The following is a 22,631-nucleotide window of genomic DNA, read 5'->3' on the forward strand; positions in this document are numbered from 1 at the left end:
GGGTGTGTACAGATAAAATATAATAAACATAAAACAATTACCTGGACTGCGTTCAGTTGGAAGAGGTGCAGTTGTGGATTTTGTGATATTTTGAAATCCTGTAAAAAATATATGTTAGGAAAGTACAATACCCTAATGGTGATTGTTTAACATTGTTCAAAAAGCATAAATGTACCTTAACCAATAGCAACTAATCATAAAGTTTAGTTTTGTGATCAGTCTAGTACAAAAACAAAGGTGTACGTGGTTGCTGTTGCGTACAGCCCAGGTGAAACATATGTACAAAGTTACAAAATAATCATTATTGTTTTTGTTATTAAAAATGGAGACTATTGTGTGTTCCTTCATATTTTGCCATACAAAGACAATATAAATCCAAATGCTATTTGTAAAATATTGATAAACCACTTTTTGACTTTCTACTGTGTCCGCCTGTCCCCCACGCCTCGCCTCTCCCCACCCGCCCCGCAGACATAAATAAACTCACAAAACTGCAGGGCCGGGCGGGTGGGAAACTTCATTCAGCCGTGGTGACTGCAGAGGGAGCCAGGAGGATGAGGCGGGTGACGGCCACCATATCATTGGGCTCAGTGGTTGGTGACTGCGCAGCGTAACCTCACAGTCAGAGGTCAGGGAGCCGGGCAGCATTGAGCGTCGCTGCCCGGCATTAATGGGCCATCTGATACCGCAATCCCCGGGATTTGAGCTTCCAATCCCGGGATTGAATCCTGGCCTATTTTTGGCCTAAATCCCGGGATTCCGCCGATCCTGATCCCAGGATTGTCCACCCTAATTGTAACAAAGCGGTAAAAGCCTATCATCTTTCTGGTGCCGTTAACAGGATACCGGCCTGCGTGTGCCCATCACATGATGACATAAACAAGGCAACATTACAAGCCCTCTCTTAATTGTTAATGGAACATATATCCAACATGTTTGTTGTAATTGCAACAAAACAAAATAATTGTATTTATCTCATTAACCTAAAAGTAATGGCACAGTTGTTCCTATTTCTAAAATGTTTACCGTACATAAATTACTGATAATTTTTTAAGTAACTTTCCTCATGGTTTTCAGGTTCATCGGAGATTGCTCTAATTTTTCACCTTATTTTCCACATTCCGTGCTTGTCATTATATAGAAAATAATTATATATATATATATATATATATATATACTGTATATAAATTCTGTGAACTATAGACATTACCTTGCTTTACCACGTATACTGGAATGAGTGTCTTTGTGTCTTCCGAGGCATACTAAAAAACATAAATCAAATCCATAATTATTGTTGAAGTAAAACAAAAGAATTACGATCAGAGTATATAAAATGTGTCATCAACTTTATTAATACAAAACTCCGTTACAGACTAGAAATTGTTGACCATAGTGAAAATGTTCTTTCTTTAGTTCTTACTTGTGTACTTTATGATACCTCATCGCCTGTATTGAAACACAAATAAAAATAAAACTGCATTTTGAACTCAGAAGGTGACAAATGTAATAGAGATGAGCGGGTTCGGTTTCTCTGAATCCGAACCCGCCCGAACTTCATGGTTTTTTTCACGGGTCCGAGCAGACTCGGATCCTCCCGCCTTGCTCGGTTAACCCGAGCGCGCCCGAACGTCATCATGACGCTGTCGGATTCTCGCGAGGCTCGGATTCTATCGCGAGACTCGGATTCTATATAAGGAGCCGCGCGTCGCCGCCATTTTCACACGTGCATTGAGATTGATAGTGAGAGGACGTGGCTGGCGTCCTCTCCATTTAGATTATAAGAGAGAGAGATTTACTGGAGTTTAGGACTAGGAGGAGTACTGTAGAAGTGTAGAGAGTGCAGAGAGTTTACTAGTGAGTGACCACCAGACAGTGCAGTTTATTTAATATATCCGTTCTCTGCCTGAAAAAAGCGATACACACAGTGACTCAGTCACATACCATATCTGTGTGCACTGCTCAGGCTCAGCCCAGTGTGCTGCATCATCTATATATATTATATATCTGTCTGACTGCTCAGCTCACACAGCTTATAATTGTGGGGGAGACTGGGGAGCACTGCAGTGCCAGTTATAGGTTATAGCAGGAGCCAGGAGTACATAATATTATATAGTGAGTGACCACCAGACAGTGCAGTTTATTTAATATATCCGTTCTCTGCCTGAAAAAAGCGATACACACAGTGACTCAGTCACATACCATATCTGTGTGCACTGCTCAGGCTCAGCCCAGTGTGCTGCATCATCTATATATATTATATATCTGTCTGACTGCTCAGCTCACACAGCTTATAATTGTGGGGGAGACTGGGGAGCACTGCAGTGCCAGTTATAGGTTATAGCAGGAGCCAGGAGTACATAATATTATATTAAAATTAAACAGTGCACACTTTTGCTGCAGGAGTGCCACTGCCAGTGTGACTGACCAGTGACCTGACCACACTGACCACCAGTATAGTTAGTAGTATACTTATATTGTGATTGCCTGAAAAAGTTAAACACTCGTCGTGTGACTTCACTTGTGTGTTGTTTTTTTTTTTATTCTATAAAAATAAAACTCATTCTGCTGACAGACAGTGTCCAGCAGGTCCGTCATTATATAATATATAATATATACCTGTCCGGCTGCAGTAGTGATATATATATATTTTTTATATCATTTATCATCCAGTCGCAGCAGACACAGTACGGTAGTTCACGGCTGTGGCTACCTCTGTGTCTGCACTCGGCAGGCAGTCCGTCCATAATTGTATACCACCTAACCGTGGTTTTTTTTTCTTTCTTCTTTATACATACATAGTTACATAGACATCTCTTTATCAACCAGTCTATATTAGCAGCAGACACAGTACAGTACGGTAGTTCACGGCTGTGGCTACCTCTGTGTCTGCACTCGGCAGGCAGTCCGTCCATAATTGTATACCACCTAACCGTGGTTTTTTTTTCTTTCTTCTTTATACATACATAGTTACATAGACATCTCTTTATCAACCAGTCTATATTAGCAGCAGACACAGTACAGTACGGTAGTTCACGGCTGTGGCTACCTCTGTGTCTGCACTCGGCAGGCAGTCCGTCCATAATTGTATACCACCTAACCGTGGTTTTTTTTTCTTTCTTCTTTATACATACATACTACTACGACATCTCTTTATCAACCAGTCTATATTATTAGCAGCAGACACAGTACAGTACGGTAGTTCACGGCTGTGGCTACCTCTGTGTCTGCACTCGGCAGGCAGTCCGTCCATAATTGTATACCACCTAACCGTGGTTTTTTTTCTTTCTTCTTTATACATACATAGTTACATAGACATCTCTTTATCAACCAGTCTATATTAGCAGCAGACACAGTACAGTACGGTAGTTCACGGCTGTGGCTACCTCTGTGTCTGCACTCGGCAGGCAGTCCGTCCATAATTGTATACCACCTAACCGTGGTTTTTTTTTCTTTCTTCTTTATACATACATAGTTACATAGACATCTCTTTATCAACCAGTCTATATTAGCAGCAGACACAGTACAGTACGGTAGTTCACGGCTGTGGCTAACTCTGTGTCTGCACTCGGCAGGCAGTCCATCCATAATTGTATACCACCTAACCGTGGTTTTTTTTTCTTTCTTCTTTATACATACATAGTTACATAGACATCTCTTTATCAACCAGTCTATATTAGCAGCAGACACAGTACAGTACGGTAGTTCACGGCTGTGGCTACCTCTGTGTCTGCACTCGGCAGGCAGTCCGTCCATAATTGTATACCACCTAACCGTGGTTTTTTTTTCTTTCTTCTTTATACATACATACTACTACGACATCTCTTTATCAACCAGTCTATATTATTAGCAGCAGACACAGTACAGTACGGCAGTTCACGGCTGTGGCTACCTCTGTGTCTGCACTCGGCAGGCAGTCCGTCCATAATTGTATACCACCTAACCGTGGTTTTTTTTCTTTCTTCTTTATACATACATAGTTACATAGACATCTCTTTATCAACCAGTCTATATTAGCAGCAGACACAGTACAGTACGGTAGTTCACGGCTGTGGCTACCTCTGTGTCTGCACTCGGCAGGCAGTCCGTCCATAATTGTATACCACCTAACCGTGGTTTTTTTTTCTTTCTTCTTTATACATACATAGTTACATAGACATCTCTTTATCAACCAGTCTATATTAGCAGCAGACACAGTACAGTACGGTAGTTCACGGCTGTGGCTACCTCTGTGTCTGCACTCGGCAGGCAGTCCGTCCATAATTGTATACCACCTAACCGTGGTTTTTTTTTCTTTCTTCTTTATACATACATAGTTACATAGACATCTCTTTATCAACCAGTCTATATTAGCAGCAGACACAGTACAGTACGGTAGTTCACGGCTGTGGCTACCTCTGTGTCTGCACTCGGCAGGCAGTCCGTCCATAATTGTATACCACCTAACCGTGGTTTTTTTTTCTTTCTTCTTTATACATACATAGTTACATAGACATCTCTTTATCAACCAGTCTATATTAGCAGCAGACACAGTACAGTACGGTAGTTCACGGCTGTGGCTACCTCTGTGTCTGCACTCGGCAGGCAGTCCGTCCATAATTGTATACCACCTAACCGTGGTTTTTTTTCTTTCTTCTTTATACATACATACTACTACGACATCTCTTTATCAACCAGTCTATATTATTAGCAGCAGACACAGCACAGTACGGTAGTTCACGGCTGTGGCTACCTCTGTGTCTGCACTCGGCAGGCAGTCCGTCCATAATTGTATACCACCTAACCGTGGTTTTTTTTTCTTTCTTCTTTATACATACATAGTTACATAGACATCTCTTTATCAACCAGTCTATATTAGCAGCAGACACAGTACAGTACGGTAGTTCACGGCTGTGGCTACCTCTGTGTCTGCACTCGGCAGGCAGTCCATAATTGTATACTAGTATCCATCTCCATTGTTTACCTGAGGTGCCTTTTAGTTGTGCCTATTAAAATATGGAGAACAAAAATGTTGAGGTTCCAAAATTAGGGAAAGATCAAGATCCACTTCCACCTCGTGCTGAAGCTGCTGCCACTAGTCATGGCCGAGACGATGAAATGCCAGCAACGTCGTCTGCCAAGGCCGATGCCCAATGTCATAGTACAGAGCATGTCAAATCCAAAACACCAAATATCAGAAAAAAAAGGACTCCAAAACCTAAAATAAAATTGTCGGAGGAGAAGCGTAAACTTGCCAATATGCCATTTACGACACGGAGTGGCAAGGAACGGCTGAGGCCCTGGCCTATGTTCATGGCTAGTGGTTCAGCTTCACATGAGGATGGAAGCACTCAGCCTCTCGCTAGAAAAATGAAAAGACTCAAGCTGGCAAAAGCAGCACAGCAAAGAACTGTGCATTCTTCGAAATCCCAAATCCACAAGGAGAGTCCAATTGTGTCGGTTGCGATGCCTGACCTTCCCAACACTGGACGTGAAGAGCATGCGCCTTCCACCATTTGCACGCCCCCTGCAAGTGCTGGAAGGAGCACCCGCAGTCCAGTTCCTGATAGTCAGATTGAAGATGTCAGTGTTGAAGTACACCAGGATGAGGAGGATATGGGTGTTGCTGGCGCTGGGGAGGAAATTGACCAGGAGGATTCTGATGGTGAGGTGGTTTGTTTAAGTCAGGCACCCGGGGAGACACCTGTTGTCCGTGGGAGGAATATGGCCGTTGACATGCCAGGTGAAAATACCAAAAAAATCAGCTCTTCGGTGTGGAGGTATTTCACCAGAAATGCGGACAACAGGTGTCAAGCCGTGTGTTCCCTTTGTCAAGCTGTAATAAGTAGGGGTAAGGACGTTAACCACCTCGGAACATCCTCCCTTATACGTCACCTGCAGCGCATTCATAATAAGTCAGTGACAAGTTCAAAAACTTTGGGTGACAGCGGAAGCAGTCCACTGACCAGTAAATCCCTTCCTCTTGTAACCAAGCTCACGCAAACCACCCCACCAACTCCCTCAGTGTCAATTTCCTCCTTCCCCAGGAATGCCAATAGTCCTGCAGGCCATGTCACTGGCAATTCTGACGATTCCTCTCCTGCCTGGGATTCCTCCGATGCATCCTTGCGTGTAACGCCTACTGCTGCTGGCGCTGCTGTTGTTGCTGCTGGGAGTCGATGGTCATCCCAGAGGGGAAGTCGTAAGACCACTTTTACTACTTCCACCAAGCAATTGACTGTCCAACAGTCCTTTGCGAGGAAGATGAAATATCACAGCAGTCATCCTACTGCAAAGCGGATAACTGAGGCCTTGGCATCCTGGGTGGTGAGAAACGTGGTTCCGGTATCCATCATTACTGCAGAGCCAACTAGAGACTTGTTGGAGGTACTGTGTCCCCGGTACCAAATACCATCTAGGTTCCATTTCTCTAGGCAGGCGATACCGAAAATGTACACAGACCTCAGAAAAAGAGTCACCAGTGTCCTAAAAAATGCAGCTGTACCCAATGTCCACTTAACCACGGACATGTGGACAAGTGGAGCAGGGCAGGGTCAGGACTATATGACTGTGACAGCCCACTGGGTAGATGTATGGACTCCCGCCGCAAGAACAGCAGCGGCGGCACCAGTAGCAGCATCTCGCAAACGCCAACTCTTTCCTAGGCAGGCTACGCTTTGTATCACCGCTTTCCAGAATACGCACACAGCTGAAAACCTCTTACGGCAACTGAGGAAGATCATCGCGGAATGGCTTACCCCAATTGGACTCTCCTGTGGATTTGTGGCATCGGACAACGCCAGCAATATTGTGTGTGCATTAAATATGGGCAAATTCCAGCACGTCCCATGTTTTGCACATACCTTGAATTTGGTGGTGCAGAATTTTTTTAAAAACGACAGGGGCGTGCAAGAGATGCTGTCGGTGGCCAGAAGAATTGCGGGACACTTTCGGCGTACAGGCACCACGTACAGAAGACTGGAGCACCACCAAAAACTACTGAACCTGCCCTGCCATCATCTGAAGCAAGAAGTGGTAACGAGGTGGAATTCAACCCTCTATATGCTTCAGAGGTTGGAGGAGCAGCAAAAGGCCATTCAAGCCTATACAATTGAGCACGATATAGTAGGTGGAATGCACCTGTCTCAAGCGCAGTGGAGAATGATTTCAACGTTGTGCAAGGTTCTGATGCCCTTTGAACTTGCCACACGTGAAGTCAGTTCAGACACTGCCAGCCTGAGTCAGGTCATTCCCCTCATCAGGCTTTTGCAGAAGAAGCTGGAGACATTGAAGGAGGAGCTAACACGGAGCGATTCCGCTAGGCATGTGGGACTTGTGGATGGAGCCCTTAATTCGCTTAACAAGGATTCACGGGTGGTCAATCTGTTGAAATCAGAGCACTACATTTTGGCCACCGTGCTCGATCCTAGATTTAAAGCCTACCTTGGATCTCTCTTTCCGGCAGACACAAGTCTGCTGGGGTTGAAAGACCTGCTGGTGACAAAATTGTCAAGTCAAGCGGAACGCGACCTGTCAACATCTCCTCCTTCACATTCTCCCGCAACTGGGGGTGCGAGGAAAAGGCTCAGAATTCCGAGCCCACCCGCTGGCGGTGATGCAGGGCAGTCTGGAGCGACTGCTGATGCTGACATCTGGTCCGGACTGAAGGACCTGACAACGATTACGGACATGTCGTCTACTGTCACTGCATATGATTCTCTCAACATTGATAGAATGGTGGAGGATTATATGAGTGACCGCATCCAAGTAGGCACGTCACACAGTCCGTACTTATACTGGCAGGAAAAAGAGGCAATTTGGAGGCCCTTGCACAAACTGGCTTTATTCTACCTAAGTTGCCCTCCCACAAGTGTGTACTCCGAAAGAGTGTTTAGTGCCGCCGCTCACCTTGTCAGCAATCGGCGTACGAGGTTACATCCAGAAAATGTGGAGAAGATGATGTTCATTAAAATGAATTATAATCAATTCCTCCGCGGAGACATTGACCAGCAGCAATTGCCTCCACAAAGTACACAGGGAGCTGAGATGGTGGATTCCAGTGGGGACGAATTGATAATCTGTGAGGAGGGGGATGTACACGGTGATATATCGGAGGGTGATGATGAGGTGGACATCTTGCCTCTGTAGAGCCAGTTTGTGCAAGGAGAGATTAATTGCTTCTTTTTTGGGGGGGGGTCCAAACCAACCCGTCATATCAGTCACAGTCGTGTGGCAGACCCTGTCACTGAAATGATGGGTTGGTTAAAGTGTGCATGTCCTGTTTTGTTTATACAACATAAGGGTGGGTGGGAGGGCCCAAGGACAATTCCATCTTGCACCTCTTTTTTCTTTTCTTTTTCTTTGCATCATGTGCTGATTGGGGAGGGTTTTTTGGAAGGGACATCCTGCGTGACACTGCAGTGCCACTCCTAAATGGGCCCGGTGTTTGTGTCGGCCACTAGGGTCGCTAATCTTACTCACACAGTCAGCTACCTCATTGCGCCTCTTTTTTTCTTTGCGTCATGTGCTGTTTGGGGAGGGTTTTTTGGAAAGGACATCCTGCGTGACACTGCAGTGCCACTCCTAGATGGGCCCGGTGTTTGTGTCGGCCACTAGGGTCGCTAATCTTACTCACACAGCTACCTCATTGCGCCTCTTTTTTTCTTTGCGTCATGTGCTGTTTGGGGAGGGTTTTTTGGAAGGGACATCCTGCGTGACACTGCAGTGCCACTCCTAGATGGGCCCGGTGTTTGTGTCGGCCACTAGGGTCGCTAATCTTACTCACACAGCTACCTCATTGCGCCTCTTTTTTTCTTTGCGTCATGTGCTGTTTGGGGAGGGTTTTTTGGAAGGGCCATCCTGCGTGACACTGCAGTGCCACTCCTAGATGGGCCCGGTGTTTGTGTCGGCCACTAGGGTCGCTAATCTTACTCACACAGCTACCTCATTGCGCCTCTTTTTTTCTTTGCGTCATGTGCTGTTTGGGGAGGGTTTTTTGGAAGGGACATCCTGCGTGACACTGCAGTGCCACTCCTAGATGGGCCTGGTGTTTGTGTCGGCGACTAGGGTCGCTTATCTTACTCACACAGCGACCTCGGTGCAAATTTTAGGACTAAAAATAATATTGTGAGGTGTGAGGTATTCAGAATAGACTGAAAATGAGTGTAAATTATGGTTTTTGAGGTTAATAATACTTTGGGATCAAAATGACCCCCAAATTCTATGATTTAAGCTGTTTTTTAGTGTTTTTTGAAAAAAACACCCGAATCCAAAACACACCCGAATCCGACAAAAAAAATTCGGTGAGGTTTTGCCAAAACGCGTTCGAACCCAAAACACGGCCGCGGAACCGAACCCAAAACCAAAACACAAAACCCGAAAAATTTCAGGCGCTCATCTCTAAAATGTAAGTCAAATCCCCAAATACATCTGCAGAGTGAGAATGAGGTTAGTGACGAATTTATAGGCGACGTCTTTATTACCAGGCTTGTTATAATATATCCCTTTAGTCCAGGATACCTACCATTTATACAGCTTCCGTGACTGGCTAAATTCAAGCCTGCATTTCACCTGGTTTTATTCAGCCAGTGAACCTGTGTCAATCATAGGTGTCCAGTGCTAAAGGGATATTATGGCAAGTCTACTTATTACACAAGTAAGATTGGCCTTTGATCTAACGTTTGTATACACATACTGCATTCTCACTTTTTATTCTAGTTCATACGCCATGCTACACTTGGGAAATTGGTGCAGTTGTGAGATGGGACAATTACACACATAGCACATTTTAATAGCCACTTACAGTTTTATCAAGTTCAATTACATTTTAATAGTTCTAATATCACATTATGACTATCCAATCTTATTTATAAGGGTACAAAAAGGGCTAATTTTGCCTAGTTACTTTTGCTGTCCATACACAGGCAACTGGGGGCACCCAGTCAAACAGGGGAGTGATCCTTTACCACGGGGCCCAAACTAGGATCTTCGGCACCCGGAGAAAGGCACTAATTAGAGTGATCTAATTACTTGTTGTTTAACAACTGGATCACTTGGGGCCCAGGTAGAACAGTAAATTAGCGTGGCTAATTGGATACCTATCAATGTTAGAAAAGTAAATGCAATACAGTACATAATTCTGATTAGACACAACAGAATGGTGAATCCTGTTGAGCTAAATAAAGAGAGATAAAAGTTATGTCATGCTTGGGATTATGATGATCGCCATCTCTCACTGAACTGTCGTCTTCAAGTTTCCACCCTAACCTTCCTTTTGTCACGATCCGGGTATCTGGACGCCATTTCTTACCCATCAGATGCCTCCTAAGGCTGGCTCAGCGCTCCAGGACCGGATCCCATCTGTTATCCTGATGTGTACATTCCTGTATCCTCTCCTGTCACTCTGGGACGCTGTCACAGTAAACGCCATATTACACCTGGCATGGCGTCTCCCGCGGCCTCCGCCGCCGTCCCTGAACTTCTGCATGCAGAGTGTCTGAGTGGCGATTACGTCAGCCGCGGCCTCCGCTGTGTCCGCGTGGTTGGATGTGCATCTGTCAGCCTGGCGCCTCCTGTCTCCGGTGGCCGGCGCCGCCATTACTGTTTTCATTACCACATGGATTACAAACCAAACTTCCCTCCAAGTGTCTGCATGGGCGCAGCCATCTTGGATTCTGTCAGCTGATCATTTCCACCAATCTGTTCTCAGTATTGATAATCTGCATAATTGCCTAGCCAATCCCTTCCTTGCTGCAGGTATAAATACACTGTGCCTGAGCAAGGAAGGCGTCAGTGCTTTGGTTGTCAAACCTAGTTCCTGTTTGTCTCTCTCCTGTGATTGTCTTCCAGGTTCCAGCTCCTGTCTCAAGACTTCCACCATAGAGACCCGCACCAGCATTCCACCTGCGGTGTAGCCTGACTCTCCAATCCATTGTGGATTCATCTGTTTACAGCTACAACATTACCTGCTTCCAGCTCAGCTTCCAGCAGAGTACAGCTTCCCTTAAAGGGCCGGTGTCCTTTCTACACTTTACCACTCTCCACCGGTATTATTATTTCTCCGCTCTCAAGTTCTACATTTCAGTTCATATTTCATCGCTCCCAAGTTCATTTATTATTTAACTGGTTCCAGCCAGTATCCACTCCGTGCTAACAACAGTCTGGTTCCAGCCAGTATCCACAGCAGCTGTTTTATCTTCAGCAACCCAGCTTTTCCTGGAACACCAGCTGGCACAATCCTGGGTTATCTCCATTGCTACAGTCGGGCCTGGTAAGGACTTTCCATCTAGAAGATCATAAGAACTATCTCACACTACCAGTGCCCTGTGGCTCCTGCCATCCTGTAGTACCCAGGAACTGTATTTATTCTTTGCTGACTTTTACGTTTTCTTTTACTGCTGCTGTGTTGCGGAGTTGTCATAATAAACATCATTGACTTTTATCCAAGTTGTCGTGGTCACGCCTTCGGGCAGTTATTATTCATGTTACTTACATGTCCAGGGGTCTGATACAACCTCCCAGGTTCCGGTACATCTCAGCCCCTACAACTGAGGCTGCCTCCCGTCAGCTCAGGCCCTCAGTTGTGACACCTTTGGCCTGACAGTTTCAACCCTCTCTAATGAAACAATGTGTTTGTGTGACGTCTACAATACGTTTAAGAATGAAAAGACTGTTTCAATTAACTGCAGATCTCTGCTGTTTTCTTTAATATAACAAACCATCCGACAATCACACATCTTTGTTTTGCAGACAATCTTGAAGCCAATATCCTGTAGATTTGTAGTTATCCAAAGTTTTTCATTCCATCACACACACACACAAAAAAATAACATCCGTTTCTAGACCTTTGGTGCACATAATTTGCAAGGCTGCACAGTTTATAGGAAATATCTGCAATTATACATAATCGACTCAGTGTAAAGCCAAAAATATAGCAGGAACAGAATCCTTCCATCAGTCATTAAATGGCTTATTTTACTATGTAGAATTGCCATGGGAGGAGACATAGTGCTTTCCAATTCTGCACTTAGTAACACAGGGAACAGGAATTTAGACTAGTCAGGTCTGGCCACCAGAGCAGTGTTATTTTGGTCAAATCATTTAATCCTTTTGTGCTTCACTTAGCTGTACTGTAATAAAGTAATTATAGAAGCATACCTCCCGCTCTTGGAGGCTTTCATGTGGGTCATATTTGTAATAGAAATCCTGAGACCTTGCATGTAAACTCAGTTATTAGAAACCTGTTCCTATTAATTACAAAAATTGCAAACTGTACTCACCTATCAGTTTAAATAAGGTGCACATGGGATAGTATAAGACATCTAATGACAATATTTAAAAAACAACTGTCTTGATGCCCAGTAATATCCATTCCCTCCCACCAGAGGTCGCCAGTTTTCTTGTGCAATCGTACTCGGTTTATACCATAGGTCTGAAAACTCGGTCCTCATTACCCCCACACAGTGCATGTTTTGCAGGTAACCCAGCAGGTGCAAAGGTGTATTAATTACTCACAGACACATTTTAAAAGGTCCGCAGGTGGAGTTAATTATTTCACTTGTGATTCTGTGAAGAGACCTGCAAAACATGCACTGTGTGGGGTAATGAGGACCGAGTTTGCAGACCTATGGTATATACAGTAGCATACCCTCCAACATGACCAGCCCCACTAGGTACAATATGCTCTGTTTCTGGACTTCCCTCTTAATTTATTATTGCCATCACCAGTGAAGAAACAGCTTTCGTATCATTTAACTAGTTCAACACAAGTGATGGAAATCATAAATTAAGAGGGAAGTCCAGAAACAGAGCATTTTGTACCTAGTGGGGCGGGTCATGTTGGAGGGTCTGCAATAGTCAGGCATTAGGTAATTGTCTAATAACCACAACGGAAACTCTGGACTCCCGGGCTGTCTGATCAAAAACTCAATGCTGGATCATCAACGGTCTCTGGGTTCTAGAGCTGCTGCGAGCACTGTATGTCTGCAAGCAGTGAAACGTCTGACTATCTACCAAGTATCTATTACTTTGGGGCAATCCTATTCCCAGCAAATGGTGCAAACTGCATGTAAATGACGGCAACGGTACTCAAACTCATACCCCTTGCGGCCCCTTCTAGTTCTGGACTCGCACATTTTGCTTGCAGCCCTATGTGACTAGGAACAAAATTGTGCAAGTCGACGCTACTGAAAGTGGGACAGAACAGTCACTCTTACACCCGCAAATTCGTCAAGGGTGATTGAATTACCCCCTTATGTATGTTTTATTATGCAGGACTTTATTTTGTTTCTGACACTATTTTCACTCTAAGCTACTGCTTTCTTATTATACATATATTTGCAGTTCTCTCCGTTTTGTGTTTGTTCTGTATACCAGTTCCCATAATAAATATCATTGTGTGAATATATTACCATTTCTTGTGACTACTTGGGCAACTGCACCCCAAAGGGGCCTCCTGACAACGACAAAAGGGGCTGATGTAGAGTTGAATGTACATCAAATTTTGTAGTGTCTCAGTGAGTGATAGGCATATGAATATCCTTACAAAGAATTAAGGTTCAAAAAGGGTTGAGATTGCCTAAAGGATAAAAAAGGGCAGACTAGATGGGCCAAGTGGTTCTTATCTGCCGTCAAATTCTATGGGGTATATGCAATTGCGGTCGAATTGCCGCAAATGTCGAAAAACGGGGTATTTTCGACACAAAAAATATATTCGACAATGCAATACAGTACTTTACGACAAAAAAAACTGACTTTTCAGATTCGACTTTTTGAAATTCGACAGTTGACAAATTCGACATGTCTGCAATGGTAAAAATGCGGCTTTTCGACAAAAGTATATTCAATTGAAAAATGTCGATTTGACAACAGTGCTTTTCGACAGTAAATTCGTAAATTTCATTCCGCCTCACTTTGCTGGCGGAATCTACTAAAAAAAATGTAAAACATGTTTTTTTGTGTTTTTTTTTTATTGCTAATAGCATATCTATTTATATTAGAAGGGATTAGGTTACTTGGTTTGTCTATTAGGATTTACAACTATTATTTATATATTTTTTTAAATAATATTTTTTTTTAACTGACTAAAATTGAGAGAGCATGGTTTTCAGTGGGAAGGGGTGGGAATGGGTTAAAATTCTGAAAAAAAAATGCGTGGGGTCCCCCCTCCTAAGCATAACCAGCCTCGGGCTCTTTAAGCCGGTCCTGGTTGTAAAAATACGGGGGGGAAATGGACAGGGGATCCCCCGTATTTTTAGAACCAGCACCGGGATCTGCGTCCGGTCCAGGTGCAAAAAATATGGGGGACAAAAAGCGTAGGGGTCCCCCGTATTTTTTGAACCAGCACCGGGCTCCACTAGCTGGGGAGATAATGCCACAGCCGGGGGACACTTTTTTATACCGATCCCTGCGGCCGTGGCATTAAATCTCCAACTAGTCACCCCTGGCCGGGGTACCCTGGAGGAGTGGGGACCCCTTAAATCAAGGGATCACCCCCTCCAGCCACCCAAGGGCCAGGGGTGAAGCCCGAGGCTGTCCCCCCCATCCATGGGCTGCGGATGGGGGGCTGATAGCCTTGTGTAAAATCAAAGAATATTGGTTTTTGCAGAAGAACTACAAGTCCCAGCAAGCCTCCCCTGCAAGCTGGTACTTGGAGAACCACAAGTACCAGCATGCGGGGGTAAAACGGGCCTGCTGGTACCTGTAGTTCTTTTGCAAAAAAAATACCCAAATAAAAACAGGACACGCACACCTTGAAAGTAAAACTTTATTACATACATGCCGACACACACATACTTACCTATGTTGACACGCCGACTCTGGCCACGTCTCCGTCTATCGACGTCTCCAAGAATCCGGGGTACCTGAAAATAAAATTATACTCTCCTAAATCCAGTGTGTGTCCTGTTCTTTTTTTTGTAATCCACGTACTTGGCAAAAAAACAAACCGCATACCCGATCCACGAACTGAAAGGGGTCCCATGATTACACATGGGACCCCTTTCCCCGAATGCTGAGATCCCCCGTGACTCCTGTCAGAGGGTCCCTTCAGGCAATCAGGGAGCGCCACATCGTGGCACTCTCCTGATTGCCTATGTGCGTCTGAGCTGGCAGACAGCGCATCGCACAGCCCCTCCATCGTGGCGCTCCCTGATTGCCTGAAGGGACCCTCTCAGTGCGTGGTCCGGGTAAATGCGGTTTGTTTTTTTTGCCAAGTACGTGGATAACAAAAAAAAAGAAAGAACAGGACACACTGGATTTAGGTGAGTATAATTTTATTTTCAGGTACCCCGGATTCTACTTGGAGACGTGGCCAGAGCCGGCGTGTCAACATAGGTAAGTATGTGTGTGTCGGCATGTATGTAATAAAGTTTTACTTTCAAGGTTTGCGTGTCCTGTTTTTATTTGGGTATTTTTTTTGCAGAAGAATTACATGTACCCGCGAGCCCGTTTTACCCTCGCATGCTGGTACTTGTGGTTCTCCAAGTACCAGCTTGCGGGGGAGGCTTGCTGGGACTTGTAGTTCTTCTGCAAAAAAACATATTCTTTGATTTTACACAAGGCTATCAGCCCCCCATCCGCAGCCCATGGATGGGAGGGACAGCCTCGGGCTTCACCCCTGGCCCTTGGGTGGCTGGAGGGGGGGTGGCCCCTTGATTTAAGGGGTCCCCACTCCTCCAGGGTCCCCCGGCCAGGGGTGACTAGTTGGGTATTTAATGCCACGGCCGCAGGGACCGGTATAAAAGTGTCCCCCGGCTGTGGCATTATCTCCCCAGCTAGTGGAGCCCGGTGCTGGTTCAAAAAAATACGGGGGACCCCTACGCTTTTTGTCCCCCGTATTTTTTGCACCAGGACCGGACGCAGAGCCCGGTGCTGGTTCTAAAAATACGGGGGATCCCCTGTCCATTTCCCCCCCGTATTTTTAAAACCAGGACCGGCTCAAAGAGCCCGAGGCTGGTTATGCTTAGGAGGGGGGACCCCACGCAATTTTTTTCGTGTTTTTTAACCATTTTTGCGCTGTTGGAAAAGTCGAATCCAGGACGCACTTATCCGTCAATTGGTCCATTTTTCGACAGCGGGACTGTCGAATCCGTATTTTATTGAATATGTTGAATTCCGGCACCCGGATTTGCATATACCCTTATGTTTCTATGTTACGTTTCTATGAATGCAAGCATGCAAGAGAATGTACAGTTAAACACCTTCTGAATGCATCTGCACTTACGATTAGAAATGTGCACACAGCCCCCAATTATAGACTGGCCATTTCAAATCTGGTAATCCTTAGCACAGTGTACTCCCAAATCTGTATTCTTAGGAGTAGAAAAAAAGACTCTGGATGAGCCAATATATGAATGCAATCAGTAAGTTGTTACATTAAATAAATAAAAAATGTGTATGACCACCGGGGCCAGTACAAGGTTTATTAGCACCCTAGGAAAAACATTTGCCTACTGCCACCCCCACCACCACAACCACCACCAAATACCCACTTCTCAGCCAGTAAGATGAAAGAGCGAAGGCTGTGTCTTCAAGAAAGTTTCCCGCCTCCATAACTGCATTGAGTACAACAAGGACATCTCTCTCAGAGACATCCTTAGTCATGTGAGGGGCAGACTCAGTGGTGCCGCCTCAAGATCCAAGCACCATAGGCACCTGCCTAATGGTAGAGCTGGCCCTGATCACCACACCATATTACACATTACTTCCTGAAAGTTGCTATTACTGTATCTATGAGGCAGGGCCGGTGCTAGGGTGTTCAGGGCCCTCCTGCAAACTATAAATTTGCACCCTCCTAGAAATGGGAGACGCAGTGGGTGACACTGGGGAGAGGCAGTGAGTGACCCTGGGTCGAAGCAGTGGGTGAAAGGCAGTGGGTGACACTGGGGAGAGGCAGTGAGTGACCCTGGGGAGAAGCAGTGGGTGACACTGGAGAGAAGCAGTGAGTGAAAGGCAATGAGTGACACTGGGGGGAGACAGTGGGTGATGGACAATAGGTGACAGGCAGTAAGTGATGCTGGGGAGAGGTAGTGGGTGACACTGGAGAGAAGCAGGGAGTGACATGGAAAGGGGGACAGGGAGAACGAGTGGGTAATGAGAAGAAGCAAAGAGTGACAGGCAGAGGCACAGGGTGACAAGGAGAGGCAGGAGGTTACAGGGAAAGGCAGATGGTGACAGGAGATATAGGATGATGGGGAGAGGGTGACAGGGTGAGGGTGACAGGCAGTCTGTGACAGGGAGAGACAGTGGGAAGAGAGGCTGGCGCAAACAGATGGGTAGAAGAGGTGTACAGAAAGGATGGCACAGAGGATGGACAGAGAGTCTGGTGCAGACAAAGGATGGACAGAGAGGCTGGCAAGGAAGGGAGGCTAGTGCAAACAGAGTATGGATAGAAATGCTGGCAGAGAGACAGGAAAGAGAGGCTGGTGCAGACAGAGGATGGGCAAAGAGACTGGCACATAGAAAGGGAAGCTGGTGCAAACAGAGGATGGGCAGAGAGGCTGGTGCAGAGGAAGGGAAGCTAGCACAGAGGATGGGCAGAAAGGCTAGCACTGAAAAAAAGATGGTCTGAGAGGTTGGCACAGAGAGGAAAAGGGCAGAATGCTGGCATAGGCAAGAAAAGTACTGAAAAGGCTGGCATAGGCAAGAACAGATAGAGAAAAAGGAAGAAACTGATCTGTTGATGACATGGTAACAGGGGCTGGCCGCAAACGATATGGTACTAACTGACCCCTGCCTGCTGCTCCCTCCCCAAATTAAATGTGCAGAAATCATGACGTGGTACCTGAGCCAGTCACCTGGAAGAAGACTTAGCCAGCCAGGCAGTCATTTCAACAAGGCTCACATAGGGCACTGGGAGCCACAGTGAATAATTATTGTGATGTCACATGTACAGAGGCATAACTAAGGTTGAAGGGGAACATGGCAAATAAAAAAATGTCACCCCTTGAAAGCCATTCTCCCTCCTACAGAGCAAGCAAACATTCTTTACATGCACATCTTCTATTATCTTTTTAATAATACTTTTTTGACACACTCACTGCCACTCAAACCACACCACAGGTCTTCACGTGCCACTCAGACCACACCATGGGCCTCCACATGCTATTCAGACCACACCATGGGCCTCCACATGCCACTCAGACCACACCATGGGACTCCACATATCAGAGACACAGATAGAGGGTACAAAGCCATGGATGGGGAACATATCAAATATTATATATATATATATATATATATATGTATATATATAGTATACAATACATACAGTATATAGGAAAGTGAGCGGAGGCACTGACGGGAAAGGGACTGAGGCATAGAAGGGGAGGGGCAGGGAAAGAGGTTCAAATGAGGCAAAGAACAGGGGCACACAAGGGGATATAGGGAAAGAGGCATACATGGGGTGGGTAGGAATAGAGGAACATATGGGGATATTGGAAAAGAGGCACACATGGGGTTGGTAGGGGCAGAGGCAGACATGGTGATAGAGGGAAAGAGCACATATGGGTATATAGGGGAAAGAGTCACACCTGGGGATACAGGGGAGAGAGGTACAGGTGGAGAACTTCTGACAGCCTCTCTAGCTCAGCTAGAGGAAGAAGGAGGAGAACGAAGGAGCAGCAGGAGACCTGGGAGTGGAGCAGCATGCAGAGAGAAGTGAAGAGGGGAAGCTGAGTTGCTGGAGAGTGGGGCACACAACTCCCCCATGCCGGTAGCTAGAAAGTGAATCTAATGATAAATACTGCTAGTGGAGGCCATTGGCACTGATGATCCTAAACCCAGCGGCTGTTTCATACTCACAGACCCATGCATGCAGCGGCGATCATCAGCACCAGCATGGCCCCTGCACTGTACTTTCTGCAACACCCCCTCCCGCCCATTTTTCTACACTTAACCCCTTGTCTTCTGTACCTGCCTCCTGCCTTTTCATGCCCGGCCCTTCAGCTGGCTGGCTTAGTAAACAGCTGGCCTCCTCCTGCCCCACATAGCACTGTCGCTGTTTGCCTCTGAGGGGAGGTGAGAGAAGACCTGGCCAGGGTGATCGCCCTGAAACTGCTCCCTCCTGCACTGCCTTATCTTGCTGCTGCCTGTCAGCTGTTTGACAGGTGCTGCAAGCAGCGGAGCGGGGAGAGCGCCTCTCGAGCCTGGCGCCTCCCTTCATAGCGGACCACGCTGAGCGGGTAGCGCCGGTTCTGCTCTAAGGTGTCTGCATCCCTGCTGCTTGTTAACGGCATATGTGCAATTCTACAAACCTAGTGTAACCAGTTCATAGTGAATTCATAGGATGCATTCTCCGGAACACAGGTTCAGTCTACAAAATGTCTGCCTTCACAGACACTGGGCACATTGTAATGTCATATGCACCAAAAAGACAATAATAATCAAACACTGGTGTACCCCTGGGACGTGCACTGAGGTAAATGTCTCAGGAGGCAGTGGCTAGTACCAGAGCCAGATATACACGCAATATATGAGCATTAGACACATGTGCAGCTGTATATACTGCTGGAAATTTGGTGAGTTTTGACCTCAGATGTGCGGAAAAGATAGGCGGGGGGCACTGCCTCACCTGCCATAGACTTTTTACTGCAGAGTTGTAACTATACGAATGATTAGAATAATACAAACATGATATTTCTAACATATTCTTTGTATTTTCCATATACTTTATGTAGTCAAAACTCTGGGGCAAACTGCCTCACCCTACCGCACGTCACTAGTGTACCCTCCTGTGCAACAGAAAATAAGAATTTACTTACCGATAATTCTATTTCTCGGAGTCCGTAGTGGATGCTGGGGTTCCTGAAAGGACCATGGGGAATAGCGGCTCCGCAGGAGACAGGGCACAAAAAAGTAAAGCTTTACTAGGTCAGGTGGTGTGCACTGGCTCCTCCCCCCATGACCCTCCTCCAGACTCCAGTTAGGTACTGTGCCCGGACGAGCATACACAATAAGGGAGGCATTTTGAATCCCGGGTAAGACTCATACCAGCCACACCAATCACACCGTACAACTTGTGATCTAAACCCAGTTAACAGTATGACAACAGAAAGGGCCTCTTAAAGATGGCTCCTTAACAATAACCCGAATTAGTTAACAATAACTATGTACAAGTATTGCAGATAATCCGCACTTGGGATGGGCGCCCAGCATCCACTACGGACTCCGAGAAATAGAATTATCGGTAAGTAAATTCTTATTTTCTCTATCGTCCTAAGTGGATGCTGGGGTTCCTGAAAGGACCATGGGGATTATACCAAAGCTCCCAAACGGGCGGGAGAGTGCGGATGACTCTGCAGCACCGAATGAGAGAACTCCAGGTCCTCCTTTGCCAGGGTATCAAATTTGTAAAATTTTACAAACGTGTTCTCCCCCGACCACGTAGCTGCTCGGCAGAGTTGTAATGCCGAGACCCCTCGGGCAGCCGCCCAAGATGAGCCCACCTTCCTTGTGGAGTGGGCTTTTACAGTTTTAGGCTGTGGCAGGCCTGCCACAGAATGTGCAAGTTGAATTGTGTTACAAATCCAACGAGCAATCGACTGCTTAGAAGCAGGTGCGCCCAACTTGTTGGGTGCATACAATATAAACAGCGAGTCAGATTTTCTGACTCCAGCCGTCCTTGCAATGTATATTTTTAAGGCTCTGACAACGTCCAACAACTTGGAGTCCTCCAAGTCGCTAGTGGCCGCAGGCACCACAATAGGTTGGTTCAGATGAAATGCTGATACCACTTTAGGGAGAAAATGCGGACGAGTCCGCAGTTCTGCCCTATCCGAATGGAAGATTAGATAAGGACTTTTATAAGATAAAGCCGCCAATTCAGATACTCTCCTGGCAGAGGCCAGGGCTAGTAACATAGTCACTTTCAATGTGAGATATTTCAAATCCACCTTTTTCAATGGTTCAAACCAATGGGATTTGAGGAAATCTAAAACTACATTTAGATCCCACGGTGCCACCGGAGGCACCACAGGAGGCTGTATATGCAGTACTCCCTTGACAAAAGTCTGGACCTCAGGGACAGAGGCCAATTCTTTTTGGAAGAATATTGACAGGGCCGAAATTTGAACCTTAATGGATCCCAATTTGAGACCCATAGATAATCCTGATTGCAGGAAATGTAGGAAACGACCCAGTTGGAATTCCTCCGTCGGAACCCTCCGATCCTCGCACCACGCTACATATTTTCGCCAAATGCGGTGATAATGTTTCACGGTGACTTCCTTCCGTGCCTTAATCAAGGTAGGAATGACTTCTTCTGGAATGCCTTTCCCTTTTAGGATCTGGCGTTCAACCGCCATGCCGTCAAACGCAGCCGCGGTAAGTCTTGAAAAAGACAGGGACCCTGCTGTAGCAGGTCCCTTCTCAGAGGTAGAGGCCACGGTTCGTCCGTGAGCATCTCTTGAAGTTCCGGATACCAAGTCCCTCTCGGCCAATCCGGAACCACTAGTATCGTTCTTACTCTTCTTTGCCGTATGATCTTCAATACCTTTGGTATGAGCGGCAGAGGAGGAAACACATACACTGACTGGTACACCCAAGGAGTTACCAGTGCGTCCACAGCTATTGCCTGTGGATCTCTTGACCTGGCGCAATATTTGTCCAGTTTCTTGTTGAGGCGAGACGCCATCATGTCTACAATTGGTCTTTCCCAACGGTCTATTAACATGTTGAAGACTTCTGGATGTAGACCCCACTCTCCCGGATGAAGATCGTGTCTGCTGAGGAAGTCTGCTTCCCAGTTGTCCACGCCCGGGATGAACACTGCTGACAGTGCTATCACGTGATTCTCCGCCCAGCGAAGAATCTTGGCAGCTTCTGCCATTGCACTCCTGCTTCTTGTGCCGCCCTGCCTGTTTACATGGGCGACCGCCGTGATGTTGTCCGACTGAATCAACACCGGCTTTCCTTGCAGGAGAAGTTCCGCCTGGCTTAGAGCATTGTAGATTGCTCCCGTGGTCACCAGGATCCAATCCTGAATGCCGAATCTGCGGCCTTCTAATAGGTGAGCCTTCTGCAACCACCACAGAAGTGACACCCTTGTCTTTGGTGACAGGGTTATTCGCAGGTGCATCTGCAGATGCGACCCTGACCATTTGTCCAACAGATCCCTTTGGAATATTGCATGGAATCTGCCGAATGGAATTTCTTCGTAAGAAGCCACCATTTTTCCCAGGACTCTTGTGCATTGATGTACTGACACTTTTCCTGGTTTTAGGAGGTTCCTGACCAGATCGGATAACTCCTTGGCTTTTTCCTCTGGAAGGAAAACCTTTTTCTGAACCGTGTCCAGAATCATTCCTAGGAACAGCAGACGAGTTGTCGGGATTAAATGGGATTTTGGAATATTCAGAATCCACCCGTGTTGTCTTAGCACCTCTTGAGATAGTGCTAAAGCTGTCTCCAGCTGTTCTCTGGACCTTGCCCTTATTAGGAGATCGTCCAAGTATGGGATAACTAATACGCCTTTTCTTCGAAGAAGAATCATCATCTCGGCCATTACCTTGGTAAAGACCCGAGGCGCCGTGGACAATCCGAACGGCAGCGTCTGAAACTGATAGTGACAGTTTTGAACAATGAACCTGAGGTACCCCTGGTGTGCGGGGTAAATCGGAACGTGTAGATACGCATCCTTGATGTCCAAGGATACCATA

General features: G+C 46.1%; 1 protein-coding gene across 27 annotated transcripts in view; it reads right to left on the bottom strand.

Moving 5' to 3' along the window:
* Positions 1-22,631, bottom strand: part of ABI3BP (ABI family member 3 binding protein) — an 860,645-nt gene that overhangs the window by 459,976 nt on the left and 378,038 nt on the right. For all 27 annotated transcript variants that reach the window (XM_063953560.1, XM_063953556.1, XM_063953543.1 and 24 more), the window contains exons 7-8: positions 1,211-1,262; positions 42-98 (exon numbers count right to left, since the gene is read on the bottom strand). In XM_063953560.1, coding sequence (XP_063809630.1) covers positions 42-98; positions 1,211-1,262 — 109 coding nt within the window. The remainder of the gene's footprint in view (positions 1-41; positions 99-1,210; positions 1,263-22,631) is intronic.

This window comes from Pseudophryne corroboree, chromosome 2, assembly GCF_028390025.1.
Source record: "Pseudophryne corroboree isolate aPseCor3 chromosome 2, aPseCor3.hap2, whole genome shotgun sequence".
Lineage (NCBI taxonomy): Eukaryota > Metazoa > Chordata > Amphibia > Anura > Myobatrachidae > Pseudophryne > Pseudophryne corroboree.